Genomic DNA, 21,929 nt, shown 5'->3' with positions numbered 1-21,929 from the left:
CCTCTGACTTCTAAACATAGGTCATGGTGCATGTGTGTCCATTCACATGATACAAACTCACACAGACATAAATATAGTAGCAATTACAAGGCCCTGGGTTCGGTCCTCAGCTCTTAAATCAAAATAAATAATTAAATAAATAAATAAATAAATAAAATAAAGATAGATAGATAGATAGATAGATAGATAGATAGATAAAATAAGATCACAGTGCTGAGGAAGCAAAGGCAGGCAGATCTCTGTGAGTTTAAGACCAACCTAGTCAACATAGTAAGTTCCAAGACAGCCAGGACTGTGTATAGAGACCCTGTCTCATCCTTATACAAAATAAATAAGATCACAGCATTGGCAGGGTATTATCTTGGATATTTTTTAATCCTTTAGAAGATAAGGGAGAAATGGTAAATAAGTTAATCTTCTATGATGAAATAGCCAGATACTTTTGTTTTTAAAATGACACCTGAATTTCAGTCATTCAACAACAGCACATGTTTTAAGGCAAGACATCTACAGTCATAATCAGAGTACCTGTACTAACAGAGCTTACCCTTTGAGGGAGGAAAAGAAAACTAGACACTCAAACAAATTAAGTGAATTCACACAATTTTAATTGCTGTGAAAAACATGAACAAAGTTCATGTGGCAGTCACTATTATGTCTCAAACTGAGGACAAATGGCTGAGGTGCCCATTAACATATCACAGGAGCAGCTGGCTGCCAAGTTCTCCCAGCATCCCTCAGACCCTATCTATTACAAGGTATGGATGGCATACTCTGCCCTCTACCCTAAACTCGCCAGCCAAGATACTGGGCTGGGCTTCCCTCCTCCCATCTCCTCTGGCCCCTATATAACTCAGCCATTTTGGCTATGCCAGTCTTGGCCAGTCTCTTGGCCTAGGTCATCCCTTGGTTCCTCTCCCTTCTCCCCTCCCCCATCCACTGACAAGGCCCAGCTCAGTCTGGACATGCTCACTCTGAATTCTCCCAGATGTTCTTGCCTCTGGCTGTGCTCTCCCTTTCATCTACAATAAAATTTCTCCTCTACCATACCTAGGAGCAGTCATGCCCTCATTTATTTATTTATTTATTTATTTATTTATTTATTTATTTGTTCGTTCGTTCGTTCATTCATTCATTCATTCATTCATTCATTCATTTATCATTCTCTCAGTAGCAAAGGTTAGTCACCATACTTTGACTGAGTGTCAAGGATTCAAAAGACTTTTACAGGGAGACACTTGAGCTAAATGACTAAAACAGCCAAAGAACAGAAAACCTGGAAGAAAAGCAGAAAAGGCAGAGAAAACAAGTGAGACGTTCCTGAACTAATAGTCTTAAGACAGACAGGCTGGGCTTGAAGGCTTGTATCTCATTTCAGACTTTACTGGTCTTGACAAGGAATCTGGAATGTATATTAAATATGTCATGGACTCATTGGAAGTATATAATCACAGGAGCAAAATGATCTTGTTATATAAAAACTGCTGCTCTGAATCATGCATAAAGAATGAATACAGGCAATGAGAACAGAAAAGCAGTGCCAGGAAGGAGGTAACTCTGCAAAGCTCCAATTCTGGGATATGAGAACAACTCTAGAGATAGGTTTGGTAAAGAAACAAAGGAAAATATCAACTTAGAATAACTAAAATGGATTGTGGCAAAGAATATGGAGAAGTTAATGGGGGAAATGCACAGGGCATCCACAAGCAAGTGCTAAGTACACAATAAACACATAGATCTAAAGCTCAGGGGAGAAGACAAAAGTTGTTAGTATAAACCTGGGTGTTAACATCATATTAAGTTTTTTAACCTAAGAGGATAGGTACAATAAGTAACATAAAAAACACACATAAAAATGAGGAATAAATACACAATAGAGTTTTTTTAAAAAATTCTAACAGATACTGAATAAAGGAATATAGAAAAGTCTATAAAACAAATGGCCAATAAAATGGTAAGAAAATTAGTTATCACAGAAACCAAGATAAGTATTTCAAATAAAACCAATGGTGACCAGGGTTAAATATTATTGTCAAGTTGAAAAATAAGAACTCTTACACTTAACAATATGCAAGTCAGTGATGCCTATGATAAGAACACTTTGGACATGTCAGAAATTCAATCATGGGTGGCTGAGGAGATAAAAGGGGATGAAGAATATATTTTAATGGGGATATATAAAGAAAGTCCTTGAACAAATGAGAAGCTACCCTATATGGTGTTTAAGGAAGGAGACTAGTTACTGGTAGAAACAGAATTACTTTCTATACAAAAGTAGTTTTCTGGAAGTTGGAAGATACAAACTTACAAACATAGAGGAGTTTATATTTTACCTGGCAGATTTTCTCAGTGCCAAGCAGATGCTGAGTTTAGTGATCTGGGTATAGATTATTTTAAATAGTGTGCTATAGGAAGGTTCTATTAAGTCACTAGAATTCATTGTTTCTATTCTGGTTTTGTCCTTGTTTGTGTTGCAAAAATTCTAGGGTGGACTGCCACTTGACACTTAGGATCAAGAATTTAAAAATTGGACAAGAAAGAAGAAATAATTAATTTCTTCCACCAATATCCAATTGATGGTAGGAATAGAGTAGGGGAGGATAGGGAAGTCTTTTCAGATTTAAACAAGGAAGAGTTAAGGAATAAAAGGCATTTCTGAGGGAATGGTTATATTTATTGTATAATCTACCACAGCAACAACAACAAAACCCACAAAAAAAAAAAAAAAAAGACTAACTACAGAGGAGGGAGTTAAGTTTATCTCTCATATTTCAAGTGTCTATGAGTTCTCTCAGGCCTAGAATAATGTCTTCAAGGCCTAGTACAATGTCTCATTCATAAAGAAGCTCCATAAACATGTCAGAAACAAATCTAAGACTATTTCTACTAGGTGCCTGCATATTCATTTAACCAACAGGTTCATCACTGACATTCTTACTCTATATTATGAAAGCAAATCTAGATCTAAGCTCATATTGATGCTCACAGCATAATACTGAGCTGAGTTACAGTATACTAATTTTATTATATGTTCAAGGCAAAATAAAATGGCTTATAAAGTTCATCTTAAAGGGTTTATCTGGAATCTGAAACATGTTTTGCATGTAATATCCAAAAAGTATATTCAGTCCAAAAAAAGGTAGGTAGTTTGGAAAGATAAAGAGAAAGGTATACCTCTTAAGTTTGTTATAAAAATTATTATTCTATATCAAAAGGAAGAAAAAAATGAGAATAATTAGCAAATGCCAGATTTGATCTACACTCTTTTGGAGTCCAGAACCTATGTTCTTCTTGTTGTATACAACACTGAAGAAATTAAATATAGCATTTTAGGGGATCTTTTTTACTTTCTGAAGTTAAAACAAAAAATTGCCCTTTAGTAGCTATAGATTAAAATAAAATTCTTCAAAATATTTTCTTGTTCTGGAAGGATAGGCAAGTCAGTTGAATGTGATACATAAAAGGCCTTTTTAAAAAAGCTTACAATTACAGAACATTCATTATATGACTCTATATTTTCACATTCTATATATCAACTATTGCCTTATTCTCTTAAAAAGTATGTATGTGTTCAGGGCTGGAGAGTTCACTCAGTGGTTAAGAACACATACTGCTCTTACGGAAGACCTGGGTTCCGTTCCCAGCACTAGCAGAAGGCAGCTCACAACTGCCTGTAACTCCAGTTCTAGGGGATCTAACACTCTCCAGCCTCTGTGGGCACCTGCATGCACACAGTACAAATAAACTCACACAAACATATACAATGTGTTGATATTTTGTTTGTGATCACTTACCTGAAGATAAGAGTGTGGACCTAAGCCTCTAGTTAGCCTTAAAAGTGAAAATACCTAAAAACACTTGAGTTTACTCATTTCTTTACCTATAATTCCTCATCACGTTCTGAAGAGGGAAATAATACTACAGAACACAGATGTACTTTCCACATATATCTAGAAACTATATGTGATGATTCAAATCCAAATTCTGACATTTCCTAGCTAGGTGGCCAAACCTACACAAGCGGCTTAACCCTTCCGAGCCTAAATCTCTTAGGGGTAAAATGTAAACACAGCATCACAACATAGGGTTATTAGCATAAGACTATCATTAGCATCAATTACATTTTATTGGCCAAAGAGAAATACCACTGTTGGCCTAAATGCTAATTCCTGAGGATCACAACAAATGTAGTAAGTGTAGTAAGATTCACAATTTGACTTTTTTTTTGGGGGGGGGGGGGGTTGAGACAGGGTTTCTCTGTGTAGCTTTGCGCCTTCCCTAGACCTCCCTCTGTAGACCAGGCTGGCCTCGAACTCACAGAGATCCGCCTGGCTCTGCCTCCCGAGTGCTGGGATTAAAGGCGTGCGCCTCCACTGCCAGGCCACAATTTGACTTTTTAAGGAGACACATTTTGCTTGCTGAATTTTAAGCCCCAAATCTACCTAATACAGTTAAATAAGGGTATGGAAATCTATGCCCCTTGATTAGCTTTTGTTTGTTTGTTTGTTTGTTTGTTTGGTTTGGTTTTTTAAATAGCCCCAAAACCTGTGGGCTCTTTCACACATAGCCTTAAACCTAAGCTAACATACTATGCATGCTACTTAACTCTTAAACTTTTAACAAGCCCCGTGGCTATCCAATCTCAGGGGTATGTTTGAGTGAGTGAGTGAGTGAGTGAGTGAGAGAGAGAGAGAGAGAGAGACAGAGACAGAGACAGAGACAGAGAATGTGTGTGTGTGTGTGTGTGTGTGTGTGTGTGTGTGTGTGTGTGAAAAGAGAGAGAAAAGAGTCAGAGCAAGAGCTAGCTGATGACTCTCCCCATTATATCTCTTTTAATATATTTGCTCCAGAAAGCTACTTTAGACTTTTATAAAAGAATGTCTTCCTGTCTTATTTTGAAAAATAAAATTTAGGCATATTAAATTTGGCATGTTTCATAGGACAAACATTTGATAATGAAGGATTCAATGTTTTAGTTTGGTTACCATGTAGATATGTCAATTTAAGAACAAATTACATTATCTGTAACTATAGAGAATGTGAGATGCTCTAGAAGAAAAAGCATGGGAGTGAGCTTCTGGAGTTCCATCAAAATGTATTAATTCTTAATAACCACTTAGCTCCCCACCCCCAAAATTAGTCTTAAGAACTCCAACAAGTATTCCTTTTTACTTATTGAATATTATTATTTGATACAATAGTGATACAGTAACACTGAAAAAATACCAGAGATCCAGAGGACTGTTTATTACTGCAGGGCCACTTCTTCCACAGAAAGATATTACTTTGACTTAAAAGGACCTAACCTGCTGGAGAAAGTGTCTTGAATTAGTAATCATTCCAAGGGGACAGACTCATTTTGGTTTGCTCAGGACTTTCCTGGTTTGGTCACTGAAACTCCAGGCCATGTAAACTGAGATGGTTGGTCAGACAATCTGTTTTTAAGGATAAGCTATCTTAAATCTTAAAAACAATTTCAACTGCCACCATTAAAATGCTAATTATGGGGTTGGGGATTTAGCTCAGTGGCAGAGTGCTGGGTTCAATCCTCAGCTCAAAAAAAAAAAAAAAAAAAAAAAGGAAAAAATGCTAATTATGATGTGAAAAATGTACTTAAAAATCAAGATTAGGGGAGGGGATATAGTGTAATGAAAGAGCACCCACTTAGCAAGCAGAGGCCTTGGGTCTAATCCCCAAATGTCAAAAAAGTCTTAAATTACAGGGAATCAATGTCCAGAGGGAGGAGTAAGTGAAGTATTAATTAAAAGGAAGTATTTCTACAGAAAGGAGACCAATGACATTCTTTCCTTTTGTCCCACCAATATGGGTGTGTCTATGTAAGGAACAGTCTATGACAAAGAGCTGAAAAACTCTGTAAATTCATGGTTTTATGAAAATTTTAAATTGTTAAATACAAAAGGAAGAAAGAAAAAAAAGGGCTGGAAGAAAATTTCAAGCACACAATCAGTTACAACTTAATTAGGAAACTGAAGCTCCCAGTTCGTAACTCAGTTGTCAGAACCATTACTAGAAATATAACACTATTTAGACTTTCCTGGAGTTACTTGTACTTGGACTGAAGAAAGCTCTGAGAGTTATGAAGTATGAATTTGAGTGGGGAAGACTCTGAAAGGTGGGGAATGACATAAATATAGTTTCATACATGACATTCTAAAAATGAAAGAATGAATTAGTAACTGATATAAATGATCAATGCAATATCTATTTCTTATTTCATGACTACTCACTGATTTCCTATATTCCAGTAATAATACATGTAAAGTGTTACTAAATCAATATATTTAAAACAGAGAAAGACAATTAAAATTATACAGGAAAATATAAAACAAACATAGCTTTTACAGTGGTTAAAGCATTTCTCATAATATCCTTAATTCCCTGGTATTCTACAAGACATCTAGCTTATAACTGATAAGGTTCTTATGATAATTAGAAACATTTATGGTCACATACAGTTAATATAGACAGTTCATATAATTTCAACCATTTACAGTTTTCAAATATTCAGCTTTTTAGTCTCAAGAGATGGCCTAGTGGTCAGATATATACTTCTATAAGCATACACACACAAAGCCATCTTCTTACATTATTATTTATGCCTCTTTAAGTTTTAAATGATCTTCATTAAAAGAAAAGCAATTTATTTCCCAAATTAAAAAATATTCCACACTATAACCTTCCATAACGGGTTCCTTACATTATAGAACTTTACAGAACTACAACATATTTAAAGAGAAGATGAACAGGATATTTAAAACTACTTTAAAGGAGGTCAAGTCTGACCTCTGGGCCATGAAGCACTACATTAACAGCTCTGCGGAAAGAAAAATGATAAGGTATGAAATGAGTGCTCAGAAACGAGGACCTTATCAGTGAGAATAGGATTCAAGCCTGTAAGACAAATTGCTCAGCAAGGCAAGTCACCTTCCTGCTGTGAGGAGGCTAGAGCTGCATTTCCAATACCACTGACTATCTCCTTCATCATGTCGCCTGGCTTGCTATCATACAGTCAAGGAATGGCTTATAACTCAGAAGCATCTCCCACTTATTTTGAATACATTCTTTCAAAGTCACCAACTAAGATAATTATCTTTGTCCTTTAACTGACAAATTCAGTGTTAAAAATAAAAATCTTAAAGGATTTAATATGAATTACTGTGAGTTGACCCTTCAAAAAAAATCTCAGAGTTGTAATAAATTGTTATTTAAATCATTTTTAAATTTGCTTAGATTTTTGTAAGTAAAATTTAAACTATAAAATGCAGAAGTCATACACTGCCTCACTTTAGCGGCATACCTGAACAGTTACAGAGTGTTTCAAAAGTTCTTCAATAAAGTTCCAATTTGATTCCATCTGTCTCTGAAAAGAGAAAATATGGCTACATTGAAATTACTGCTCTTGATTATGTACATATTTAAATTTATGGTACAAGTGTGAAGCTCCATTGTTAAAGTATCTTTGTAATTTCTTACAATAAAAACTTAGCTGACATACTTAAAGAAATAAATCTAAAACTATTCTAATCATATCTGGTCTATTTTATAAAAGTAGTACTTCTATAGGTTTATACCTGGTTTAAATACTTAATTTGTTGTTACATATAATAACCTAACTGAAAAAATGATAAAGCAATATGTATTTTATAAGTTTACATGCCAGTCTTCCCTACTCTCCTTCTTACATGAGATTTTTCCATCATTTTATTTGCACTATCCCAAAGATAGTCTATCTTATTAAATTAAAACTTTAATGTAGTTTTATATATAAAGAAAACTTGGTAATGCTTTTATTCAACAACTGGTCATTTATGTGGATATTCCAATTCTATGCATGACTATGCTGCAAGGACTTCAAGAGCTACCGTGGACTTCAACAAAGTGTCTCAGAATCTCACTTTTCTAACAGGAAAGCCTGCAGGATATTTTCTCAGGATACTCAGTTCTTAGAGACTGAGACCAGAAGCAAGGAGAAAGCACTTCCAAAAGCAAGCAAGTAGTTTCTAATGCAGAAAAAGTGTGAAAACTAATTTATGCAGAAAAAGTATGAAAACTAATTTAACTAATTTCAACTTCAAAAACCAAAGCTAGAGTCCTAAAGAGCAAAGATAGAGACCTTTGTGGTGTGAACCTTTTATCCCAGCTGTTAGGAGGCAGATCTCTTTTGAGTTCAAGGCCAGACTGGTCTACATGAGTTCCAGGACAGTCAGAGCTACACAGGGAGTTGGTCTTGACCATCACATGATTACATTTATAAAAATAAACTTTAATTAATAGAAGGTATGTTCACTAATTGTGATTTTAAAAGGCTGGAAAATATTCATATAAAATGCTAGCTACACTAAATCAGTAAGTACTTCCAAACTAAAAGGAGCACAATAACACCAGTAGTCAGCAGCTAAGATGGCCTTTTATGGTCTCCGCCTCTCAATCTGAATCATTTATGTAGTTGCCCCCCACCACCACAAGGGGGATGCTTATCAACAAACTACCAATACTAATGAGTGCCAATATGTCACTTCCATGAAGCTTTCATCTTAACAACACTCTCCTGCTAATTTAACCAAGGAAACATCCCTACTGTGAGCAGACCTGAAGCCCACAGGATAGCAAACTCCATATATATGGCAAAAATTAAATCTTCTAATCCCAATTAAGCCTTCAGGAACTGCCTCTAAGTGATAACTTGACTAAATCTTCATGGAAGATCCTGAACCAGGAACCACCTAGATAATGCTCTAAAAATATTCCCAACTCTTAGAAACAGAGAGTGAGATATGCATTGTTTCACTTCACTACCTTTTTTGTTATGTAACAATTACTAAAGTAATGTCTTAATTACTACCAGCAAAAACAAAACAAAACAAAACAAAAACCAAATCACTCATCTCTGAGTCATCAGACTATTAAGTCCTGAAAGGAACACTCTGGTTTAGAGACCTACCACATTAGTTTGAGAATATGACAGAGCAGAGGCTGGTCATAACCACCGAGTCTTAGGGCAGAGTTTGATCAAGCTCCACAGACCAACAGTGTGATTTTGGGTCATCTATCCTGGAGACTGTGATCAACTACTTGAACGGTAACAGGTCATGCCTCTGTAACGGAGGTCCAAGAAACTATGAACACTGAAGATGGAGCAAAGTCTTGTTCAATATACACTCTGAATACTGTCACACATTGATGACAGAAGATTAGTATGCCCTGACTCCTAGTCAAAGGATAAACAAAACTCCCCACTTGGTACTCCACCTGTTCTCTGCCCTATGTACTTCATATTTGCTTTCTACTGCTGTAGAAAACACTTGGGGACCACAAGCAGCTTGGGGAGGGAAGGGTTTATTCATCTTACGGCTGGTAGACCACCATGAGGAGAGAAGAAAATGTCACCATCAGGGCCAAGTAATCAGGAACAGGACAAGGTTGATACAATTCAGATTTTGTTTTACAACTGGATCATGTTAATGAGTAAGTTTCAATTGTCCTATCAAGTCATTTAAATCACAATGTCAGAGTAATGTAATTCTTAACCCAAAGAATTTCAACAATGTAAACTACATGACGGCTACAATCTAAATAAATTAAACTATGTATCCAAAGAAGGAAGTGGATGAGGGAAATCTTACAAGGATCTACTCCTAGATAAAGGGCTACCAGCAACTGATGGCTGCTAGGAGGGAGAGTTGGTCTTCCCCAGGGATGAGCACCTAATCTGTTATTAAACAGCAAGTGGTCAGCTCTTACAGCACATAATACAAGCATCATTAAGTAGACTCCCCAAGTTGCACTTATATATTTATATGCATGTATACGTATAAAAATAAAAAAGATAACGACCATGCCCAAATCCAACATAAGAGAATATTACCCAAAAAACCATATTTTATTTCCACAAGCTAATTTATAAACATTATAGCATTGTTCCTATATATAATTTCATCATAATAATGTCCACATATCAAATTTCTAAAGCAGGGGTCATCAACCTGGGACTGTTTTCTATTTTGTATTCCATCATTAAAAAGTAAGGTGCCCATTTAAGTTTTATAGGTACCAGCCCAACCAGAAATAGAAAGACTCACTTTCCACCTCCAGCAGACTACATTTGAACCTGGGCAACTCTCATTTTAAGATTACATTTCATAGCTTTCATTTGGTTGCCATTTCAAATGTTTCAAAAGGAGCATGCCTGATGATTACCTCATGTTCTTGGCAGAAAACACACTGTTACAATTGACCATTGCAATGCCCAAAGTAATTCACATCTTTAAACTATGTTTGGCTGTAAAATAGATTGACTGGGATTGTAAAGTAATAACAAACTCTCACCTATATTGAGAGAACAACATTGAACAGAAATGAATGAAAAGCTAGAACTTCTAATGTGAGAACTGGTATACTATATCTTTCTTACAGGCTTAAAAAAAAAGATACTGGCTAATTTTCTAATTAATTCTCCAAGTTACAGAAACTTTTAAAATAAGAATCATATCTAAAACTTATTTAAAAAGTAAAGATTTTGTATCAAACGTTGGGAAAAGGTGAAACATCATATTTAAAAGTGGTGAACGACTTTAATCCCAGCACTCAGGAGGCAGAGCCAGGCGGATCTCTGTGAGTTTGAGGCCAGCTTGGGCTACCAAGTAAGTTCCAGGAAAGGTGCAAAGCTATACAGAGAAACCCTGTCTCAAAAAACAAAACAAAATAAAACAAAAAAAAGTTAAAACATCTAATTTTGTCCATAATATTTCTCCGGTGAAAAGCATGTAACTAACCATTATTACTTCTTATCATCCTTCACACAGTATTCTTCAGTGGAAAAACAACACACTACTTTATAACCACTTTCTACGGGATAGCTAGCAACATCAACGTATCATAAGGAGGAAGAAGCATCAAGGCAATTTTCAAACTTATGATTTAAATATATCCCAGATCCAAATTAACATCCGTTTATAATTGCTCTGAAGGAATCAACCAACATGCCTTTGTAGTAATAGAAAAGAATGACCATCTAATTTAATAATCTCAGGTAACTTGCGGAATAAAATTGAAAATCAGATTAAATGTCAACTGGCATAAAACAGATTGCCTATGGCAATTGGAGCACATAGTTATCCCACCAAAGAACTACTTGTAAGCATCAATCTTTTGGAGAACTCTTCAAAAAAAGAAATCAAGTTTATCTAAAAGACAAAGTAAAGTGAACCCTTGATCATTAACTATCTCTACTTCTTTACCTGTGAAATGGATATATCATTTTCTCTCCTTTTTAACACACTAAAAAGTAAATAATTATTGGCATATTAAATAATATGCATTTCCACACCTAATGGAAAGGCTACACTTTTTCTTTAAAAGCCCTAACAAAGTTCAGAAATATTGGAAACTCTGAGACTACACATCTAAAAGCAACTTTTACTTTATATGCACATACAAAAATATATATGGTAATTATTTTTAATCACAGAGAAATCAAATGTGGCAGTATCCTTTAAAAACCTTCCACATAAAGAAATAAGATTTTAAACAATATTTTTAAGTATTTTGGCAAAAGAAAATCACAGAAGAAAAAGTTCAAAGACACATTCATTTACAATCTTGACTGCACACTAATAAAGCAATCATCTCCAGAGTTCTCAGAATAAACCAGCCGGGGCACCATAACAGCAATGACTGAACAACACTGGGCCTATCTAGGGTAAGTACCAACCACTACTGAAATACAGCACTCACTACAGGTTACTACAGTTCAAACAAGCACTAATACACTAAAAGCATATCCCTGAAACAAAGCAAGGACAATGTATTTCATATAGATCCTTTTATGAACAATTATAACACCTAATACAACTCAGAATTGCCTGACAAAGTACTACTACATTTATATACACTGATTAAAACAAGGAATGTGTTCTTAGAGGAATTAACGTAGAACAGGAAAAGAAATAAAAATGCTTATGCTAAGACTTCAGAATTATTGGCTCTTTTTTAGTTCTTAATGTTGCTCTAATATTCTAATAATTAAATGATGTTAAACATTAGCATACTATTCCACAAGAACATTTAATAAATGAGCCATAAAAGAAATTGTGACAACTGCTAATATTTGAGTATTTATTACGTATCAGGAAGGCAAACTCTCACGGACAGAACCAAAGGACATGCAGTTCATCTATGTCAGTTCATTCTACTGATCTCTCAAAAGAAAAAAAAAAAATGGCAGCTTAAATTGCCATATTGAGGTGCACATGAGCCTCCCACAGCATTAACTTACTTTATCTTGAGATTTCCTTAAAGAACTTTGGAGGATGTCTAGGGACCTTTCTACTGCTACAATACACAGATGACATCTCAGAGATCATGGAATTCAATGCTCCAAAGTGCAAGCCTGCCCACTCTATCAAGGAACACATTTCCTCAGTGCAGTAGTTTGAATGTAATTGGCCCCATAAGCTCATTGGGAGTAGCACTATTAGGAGTTGTGGCCTCCCTGGAGGAAGTATGCTACTGTGGGGGTGGGCTTTGAGATCTCCTGTTTAAGCTACACCCAGTGAGACAGTTCACTTCCTGTTGCCTGAAAAGCAAAAATGTAGAATTTTTAGCTCCTTCTCCAGCACCACATCTATGTCCTGCAGACAACTATGTCCCACCATCATGATAATGGATTGAACCTCTGAACTGTAAGCCACCCAATTAATTAACTTAGTGTTTCTGTGGTCATTGTGTCTCTTTACAGCAATAGAAACCCCAAGGCAATAAGCATAGAGAATGAGTTACCATACCTACAGAGGCTGAACCTAAGGAATATTTTCAAAAATCATAAAGATTCACAAATCACAAACCTCAAATCAGATTACTAAATTAAGGATCTACAGAGTTGAGGCCTAGAAACCTGCCTGTCTTATTTAGGGAGTTGGGTTTTGAGACAGGACTTCACCACACAGCCCATGCTGACCTGGAACTACTATGCAGCCTAAGCTAGCCTTGAATTTGTGTCAATCCTCTTGCCTCAGATGTCTGAATTTCATGGAACAGATATGTTGGTATAATTCTGTCATTTTCTGAGAATGGAAGAAACTATATACATATAGAAATTTAAAACATCAAATAGGTTTTCAAATAAATAGATTTAGTAGGTGGTTTAAGTCACAAAATTTTTAAGTAATACCATAAAAGAATGTTTTCAATTAAACAATAATTCAGTAGACAAAAATCTGTCTTCTTGTTTGAAGCAAACTTCATAGTTCATTAAATAGATTTAAGGAAAAGCACCTCTTAAGAAATGCTATACAATGGAGTTGGGGATTTAGCTCAGTAGTAGAGCGCTTGCGCCCTGGATTCAGTCCTCAGCTCTGGAAAAAAAAAAAAAGAAAGAAAGAAATGCTATGCAAAAGAAATACTTGAAAGAGTCTTTCTTTTAAAATTAAATGTCTATGTGTGTGGGTTTGTGCACCACTGTAGCTGCCTGCAGCAGGCCCATGGAGGACAGCAGATCCTCTGGAGCTAAAGTTACAGGTAGTGGGGGGATGCAGGGAAGAAAACTGGTGCTCTGCCAGAGCAGTATGTGTTCCTAACCACCGAGCTCTATCTCCAGCCCCAAAAGAAATATTTCCATTCTATTACATACAAAACCAACTGATTCATTTCAGGGAGACATATATGTGCTTTCCCTTTGACACTCTTGCAGAATTTATAACTAGAAGGAAACTTTGGAGCAATGCAAAGCCATGATTTTTCTATGTGGAAACAGAGTCAGAAAATCTTGAGCAATTTACTCAATGTCCATACAAGACTTATAAGCAGAGCCAAGATTGGAGAGCAAGTCGTCTACAAATTGTTTTCTTATCAAACAATAAAAAACGTGAACTTTATGATTCAAGATCAGTAGATGTTTACAGAAACATTATACAAAAAAGAAAAGAAAATTCATTTCCCTGACCCGAGTTTTTATTTACTACTCATTTACTTTACATTTGTCTTTAAAGAAAGGTATCACCTGATAGTATATAAAAACTAAAAATAAAAGCAAATATACATCTTACCATTTCATCTGGTACACCATGGCGATCAATCTGGTACAATGGCGCTACATGAACACTAATCCACCAACTAAAGCCTAATGAATCCTTGGCCTGGGTTAGAGAGACAGAAGGTCTTCTTTGGCCACTTGGTTTTTCAACAAGTGTTTTAAGAAGTTTATTCAACCAATTCCAAAATGACTATGGAAACAAAAAGAACATAATTCAGTTAAATTAAGACACTATTTTAATGACTTTGACAAAGTTCTCCTGTTCAGAATGAAGTATACACACAAAACAGAGCATCAATTATAAACCTTGATGTGTTTTATATTTTAAAGGTCAACACCATACAGAATGTTCAGAAAGTCTATTATAGATAAGAGGTAGATTACTGAATCTACTTTTAAAAGGCAACTATTAGATTTAAATATTTTACATTGGATTAGATTTTTGTATATTGTATACAAATTATGTATATTGCTACAAATTTGATATTGATTTATATAGATACGATAAGATTAAAAGGTAGATTATTGAATCTACTTGTTGAAAGCAACTACTAGTTTTTAATATTTTAGATTGGATTAGATTTTTGTATATTATATACAAATTATATATATTGATACCAATTTGAGATTGATACATTGTACATATATTTCTAATCTTGTTCAAGATATTGTACCTATACAGTTGCTAATCCTTGAATGTTATTATTACCAACTATTAGGATATAAAGAAATGAAAGTTAGTAGTTACACATTACAATCAAACTTGTAGTCATATTAGGTACGTTTTCAAGATCAAGCAGAGATATATAGATAGGTCATCTTCAAACCCTTCAGAGATCTATAGAATATAGCACTTAAAATGTTTCAATAACACAGATTTCCTTTTTTTATGACAATGAGACATGTCTGCTCCTGGCAGCACTAATCTACTTCACAGAAGATGTGGGCATTGAAGAACTGTCACACAGAGTTAACTTTCATTGTGGCAAAAGTTAGCCACTGGGCAAGAAAGTGCCCTCGCATCAACTGACAGTAGGCTGTCCAAAATGGACAAGCAGGAGACACACACACACACACACACACACACACACACACACACATACACACACACACACGGGGCTACCTATCCTTGCCAAGACAAGTGTGGTTGCAGCTTTGGTAACAGGCATCCTCTGAGGCCAGTGTAATATGGCACCATTGCTGAAGTGGTTTTGCAATCTGGAAAAGGTACAGTGCTCCTTCCTTAGAAGGCAGCTCAACAGGCAGTGGACCAATGGCTTCTGATGTGCAATGAAACAGTAGCTGGAGCAGTTATTCTTTGAGGAGTATCTAGGCTGATGGAGGAGTCTGGCCTCTCAGTGGTAAACTGTTTTTTTAATAAAGGAGATGAAGCCACCTAAAAGCCGAGAAGAATGGGCAGCTGATTTCAAAAACACCAGCAACTTCTAGAATTTAAAATCCTGAATGATTACAGGACACTGGTGGAATTCAAGTTTATCTGGTATATGGAATACTTGCACTGAATGTGTACATCTTACTTCACAAATGAATCTGTCAGATATTCTAAGCATGTAAGCTGAAGATGATGCCCCAACATTGCAGAGAAACCTCAGGTGACTGTCCAGGAAGCGGTCTGTTTCTGTCATAACTCACATTTTTTGGAAGTCACTTGTTTGCACTTCCTGTTTTACTAGGTAATATTATTTCCTTCTTGGGTCTCTGAGGGAGTTGAAGATTAGATAGTTATAGTTACAGTCTTCCTTGTTAAGAAATTCAGAAAAGAAACTCACTAAAGAGGTGTTAAGTGTCTAAGTTTAAAAGACATCATAAGATAGCTTTCTGTTGGTAATACAAGATAGGATAGAAAGTGAATTAGGTACATTTTGAACTCACCAAAATAGAATAAAGGAGTATTTTCTCTGAATTTGTCAAATGCAATTGGACTAGACATTGTTGATGTGTTTATTGCTTATATATACTGTATATAGTTATTGTACTTATTGTATATAGGGGAAATGTGGTGATGTATTGTGTCCCCCAATAAAACTTGCCTGGAGATCAGAGGAAAAAGCCAGTCACTATCTAGAAGTCAGGCAATGGTAGCATATGCCTTTAATCCTATCACTTGGGAGGCAGGGATCTGTCTGAATCTATGTGAGTTCAAGGCCACACTGGGAACAGAGCCAGGCATGGTGGCACACGCCTTAAATTCCAACACTAGTTAACCATGGAGGTCTATACAGACAGACAGGAAGTGTTTAGGCAGGAAGAGGAAGCGATGTAGCTGGACAGAGAGAGCAAATCAGATGGCAGAACACCAAAGTTAGATAGGTGTGGGTAGTCAGGAAGTAGCTTGCTTTTGGAAGCTGCGGAGTTGGTGAGGTAAGGTTAGCTGTGGCTTTCCCTATTTCCTTGATCTCTCAGGTTTTCACCCCTATATCTGGCTCCATGTTTTTTATTTAATAAGACCATTTAGCAATTCATCTATAGTCTATCTTTTTAAATATATCATCTGATAATCCTCACAGGAAATGATTAATAACATTTTAGAGAACCACAGGTAAGCCCCCTCCACAGACTTCCAACACTCCCTCAGAGCCTGCCCAGTAACTTCCAACTGCTCCCCGTTCTTCATCACCTTATCTGAGCCCACAACTCAGGTTAAAGGCCCCCTACTTTACCAGAGGCCACACCAGCACCCAGACTGCCAATACTCACTTGGAGCCCACTCAGCTACCATATACTAGCTCACACTCTAGGCTTTACCAGAGGTCATGATGGCACTCAGAACCCCAAGGTAAGACCCCCTGCCTGCAGACTGCCAACACTCCCTCTGTGTCTACCTAACCTATCCCCCAAAAGCACTCCTCATCATCATATCTTAGCCACAAATCTTGAGGAAACACCTACTCCACATGAGACCAAGACAATCACATGCCACTCTGACCAGAACCAAAGGTAACAGAAACCAAGGCTAAAAAACATAATCAAAAACACCTATTTAACAAAGACAAACTCAGAAATCAGCACCTAGACCCAATACTATCCAAACCCCAGATGCCTAAACACTAGTATAAAAATACAATCAACAACTGCCAGGACAACACAGCTGAAGCACAAGAAAACAAACAGTCTTAAAAACAACTTTCTAAGGATGATAGGGGTCCTAAAAAAGAAAAAGAATAAATCTGTTAAAGAAAGCAAAGAAAAAACTGGAAGAAATTAATAAATTACTTTTAAAAAGCCAAGAAAAGGCAAACAAACAATTGAAGGAAATGAATAAAACTGTTCAAGACCTGAAAATGGAATAGAAACAACAAAGAAAACTCAAACTGAGGGAATACTGAAGACAGAAAATCTAGGTTAAGCAAACAGGAACTACAGATGCAAAAAAGCATCATCAAAAGAATACAAGAGATGGAATATTGAATCTCGGGTGTTTAAGATACAATAGAAGAAACAGATAAATCAGCCAAAGAAAATGCTAAATCTACAAAATTCCTGACATAAAACATCCAGGAAATCTGGGACACTATGAGAAGACCAAATCAGAGAATAATAGGAATAAAAGGAGAAGAATCTGTTTGTAGTTTTGTAAATATTACAAATACAAATCCACATAGTATTTATCATTTACAAAAAAGAAAGTATTAATGTCATAGATCTAGACCATCTGGAAGATGCCACCTTAACCACATAGTCAAAGTTAACCTGTAATCATAGACTGACACCATGTACCTCTCATATGATGCAGTGAACGAGTAAGAATGTTTCCAGGACAGTCAGGACTGTTGTACAGAAAAACCCTGTCTCAAAAACAAACAAACAGTATGTTTCTGTGGCTTTCTTGCCCCAAATGTGTGAGGTCATCATGAAGACACCAGTTATATATCAGTTACTTCAAAACATCAAGGTTATGCATAGTAAAATTTGAGAAACTGGTATAAGAGATACTGAAGCAATATAGTAACTAAAGGAAACTTAGGATTGTTTCATAATGGTGTCAGGGAAACATGAAGTAGGGGGTGTTGTGTATAATATAGAAGAGAGAAACACAAATGGAAAATAAGGAAGCATGATATCTGACAGACTTCCTGTAGTTAGAATAGGAGGAGTAAAACAGAAAAAATAGCAGAAGAATTTTCAAGTTTTAATGAAAACTAATTGAATTAAGAAACCCAAGGAACCATCTTAGTGTAACTAAAGACAAAAGCAGTGAAGTCACAGAATTCAAAGAGATTAAACAGGTAACAGAAAAATACTGAGTGAAATTAGGGGATGGGTTTGACATAGTAGTAGAGTGCTTGTATTCACAAAATGGATTTAATCCCTAGCATCACACTTATAGAAAAGTGACTAATTGATGGATAGCTTACTTCTCAGCAGTAGAGGAGCTATTGGAAGTACTGTCTTCCTTGTAGTAAAACAAACTACTCATCAGCTTAAAAATCTCACCCCTAATAAAATTTGCCTGAAGATCAGAGGACAAACCAAGCCACTACATTAAACATAGATGTCAGGGAGTGATAGCACACACCTTCAATCCTAGCACTCAGGAGGCAGAGATTTGTGAGTTCAAAGCCACCTTGGATTACATGAGATTGGCTCAGTGTAGGAGAGAAACAGAGCCAGGCAGTGGTGGCACACACCTTTAATCCCAGCACTTGAGATCTCATGCCTTTGCTTGGGAAGTACACACATCTTTAATCCCAGGAAGTGATGGGTGGGCAGAGAAAGGTATAGAAGGTGTGAGGAGAGAAGAACTAGAAGGGTTTTTGGCTGAGGAATCCCCTTTGGCTGGAAAGCCTTTTCAGGCTGAGAAGAGGTGGTGGCTATGGCTTGTTCCTTCGTCCTTCTGATCTTTCAGCATTTACCCCAATATGTGGCTCCAGATTAACACCTATTAGATTTCATATTACATAAAAAGAAAGCTGTTTCCAGTGAAACAACATAAAAAATACTACTACAAGGTCCTTTCAACAAAGAACAGTGATACTAAAGTGGGAGAGGACTGAGGTGTAGGAAAGAATATATAGGAAACAGGAAGGAATTTAGGGTGGGCTATTAGTAAGTTTAGGGCAAGCCTGGCAATTTAGCAGGACCCTGCCTCAAAATGAAAATTTTCTTTAAAAGCTTGAATAAAGCTCAGGGGTAGAGCACTAGCCTAGCAAAGACAGAGTCCTAGGTTTAATTCCCTGAAAAACAAACAATAGCTCATTTTTATTTTCCATGGATTGGCCTAAAGCCAGCCATTTGTTCAAGGAGCCTCGATGGTTCACTAGAAAGTGGCCGTTTTTGAAACCAATCTGTATAGATCAGTCATCTGTACCATCTTCCTTAGAAGTGACTACTTCTAGGTCCACCCAGTGAAAAAGATAGGAAACACATCTACATCCATATCTAGCTCTACTCTAATTCACCCATGGCTTATGCTAGCTTCCCCTCTTTCCAGTATGTGACAAACCTAGATCATACTATTTAATATATTTAAATTTCCTGAGTTTCAGACTATAAACAGGTCTAAAACTGACAACACTTAAATAATAATGCTTTTAAAAAAGGTCCTAAACAGTCCTGTGTTAGCTTGGAATGGTAGTTCACACCTATAATCAGCATTTTTAATGGAGTGACATTGTGTATATCAACCACACTCAATAGCAGGCCCAAGGCTCAGAGTAGTAAGCCAACACAAATTGAATTCTAAGTTGGTGTTGCTGTGTGTGCGCATGCCTTATTTTTTCTAAAAGAGAAAGAACATGAGGTAGTAGTGAGTAGGAAGGTAGGTTGGGAGGAATTTGGAAGGAACTGGGGAAGAGAAAAGACTTGAGTTTTACCCTAGCAGCAGTAATCTCATGGATGCACATCTGGAAGTACTGTATGAATTCATTAAATTATGGATGCACATCCAGAAATCCCCATGAACTCATTTAAGCTCCTTTACAACCCTTTGAGGTGTAATGTCAAAAGTCTCAAAATCGTACATACATGGCTATTAAGACACTTAAAGGTAACTTCCTCTTTAGAAGACCATACTCATGCTCTTGGGTGACTTGTATACTTTCCTAAGTGCCTCTCTGACATTTATGCTTAGAGCAAAACAAAACAAACTACTAGAATATATATCCTCTTAATATATCCTGCACATCCTTCTCCAGGAGCTAACCCAGTGAATACACCTAATCCTCCCCCTCCACAATGTTCAAGATCTTGGGTCCTACATTCAGTGCCCCACTGTAATTTAGCCACCCTGCCTGCACCCCAAGTCTTCCACCAATATCTACCCTGAGTGCAGCGGCTTCTTGTCATTTCAATTATTTCTCTGTGTATACCAACACACAGGCACACACACCCTCTTCTCTGCTTTCCTACATAAAAGGTGGTATAGTATAATCCTTTGCACTTTGCTCATTTCATTTCAGTGTATTGAGGAAATCATATTACTTCAAGAAACCTCATTCTACTATGTACACACACACACATAATATTCATTTGATGTGTCAACTTGACCAGATGGTAGGTTATATGTTATACTGGATATATATTTTAAATATACATTTAAATTTTCCTGAAGTAACATAAATTAGTAGGGTGAGTAAAGCAGGATGCCCTCCTAATGTGGTTAGGTGGGGCCCTCCAATTCAGACATGTCATTAAAAGTAAAAAGCTGCCTGCCCTATGGATCAAGAAAGTCTTCTTCAGGTTGGTGCAGCCATTCTTCCCTCCCTTCAGACTTGGAAGGAGACTAAATCTGCTTTCAGGCCTTTCGACTCAGACTGTAACTTGCATAGTCAGTTCTAGGTCTCCAGTTTGCCATCCATTCAGCCTAGGACAGTTTCTATAACCATATTAGTCAATCTCTTATAACACACTTCCTTATATTAGTGCATGTCTCTGGAAGATGCAGGCTAATATAGCAGAATATCCTACTTTGCAAATAATATTGGTGTGTGATTTAAGTAGCCATTCTCCTACATACAGAAATTCAATATATGAACTTGTTACAACAACTAAATATCAATTTCCCAACTTACTTCTGCAACAGACCATTTACTTCTGTGGTCTAGAAGATGAATAAGCAGAACCCATAATTCTTTAACACAGGAACATGAGTAGTGATTAATCATTAATGCTTCTGAAGGCCTAACCTACAAAAAAAAAAAAAAACCCAGCTATTTACATGTTACATAGCTAATTGTTACAAAGAGTTAAAATGTTTTCTCAACTTAAAGTGTCATTTCACTAACTCCTTAAAAAAATTCCCTTTACAAGTATGTGATAAGCCTTATTTTTAGCTAAAACACAAAAAAATTTTCAAGCATGGGTTAAGCGGTACACATTTAAGATTCTGTTAGAAATAAGCTCTGTCAGGACTACTAAAATAAGCACAGCAATGTAACAGCAACTAAACAAAGTGAAAGAGACACTGGCAAAAGTATTTTCTAATACAACATTCTTCACACAACACCTGGTTTGAGTATAGGGTTGAATGAACCTCAGTCAATTCCATCTTTAATACACATATACAAATATATACTATATATAGATACATATATAGAGATTCCTGACAGAAATTTAGAAATAAATTTGCATTTGTTATAAGACAACGTAAATATGCTTCAAACTATAGATAGGCAGGAATAAGAAGTTCTAGTACACAACTGTACACAGTAAGTATAGCTAGAACAAGTATTCTGAATGTTTTTACCATACTGATAAAGATTTGATAAATATTTGACCTGATTTAAGCACTATATAACATATATGCTTATCAAAACATGTTACCTCATTAAAATGTCCTAACTTTATATTTTAATGTACCACTTTAAAAATTAACTTGTCAGCTGGGCGGTGGTGGCGCACACCTATAATCCCAGCACTT

At 36.1% G+C, this 21,929-nt stretch overlaps 1 protein-coding gene across 5 annotated transcripts in view; it reads right to left on the bottom strand.

The window, feature by feature from the left end:
• The window catches only part of Mms22l (MMS22 like, DNA repair protein), a 117,019-nt gene that overhangs the window by 82,268 nt on the left and 12,822 nt on the right, over positions 1 to 21,929 (bottom strand). For all 5 annotated transcript variants that reach the window (XM_036180145.1, XM_036180147.1, XM_036180146.1 and 2 more), the window contains exons 9-11: positions 21,082 to 21,195; positions 14,064 to 14,240; positions 7,319 to 7,381 (exon numbers count right to left, since the gene is read on the bottom strand). In XM_036180145.1, the coding sequence (XP_036036038.1) occupies positions 7,319 to 7,381; positions 14,064 to 14,240; positions 21,082 to 21,195 (354 nt within the window). The remainder of the gene's footprint in view (positions 1 to 7,318; positions 7,382 to 14,063; positions 14,241 to 21,081; positions 21,196 to 21,929) is intronic.

This window comes from Onychomys torridus, chromosome 2 (genome assembly GCF_903995425.1).
Source record: "Onychomys torridus chromosome 2, mOncTor1.1, whole genome shotgun sequence".
NCBI lineage: Eukaryota > Metazoa > Chordata > Mammalia > Rodentia > Cricetidae > Onychomys > Onychomys torridus.
This window is presented reverse-complemented; position numbering and strand designations above follow the sequence as displayed.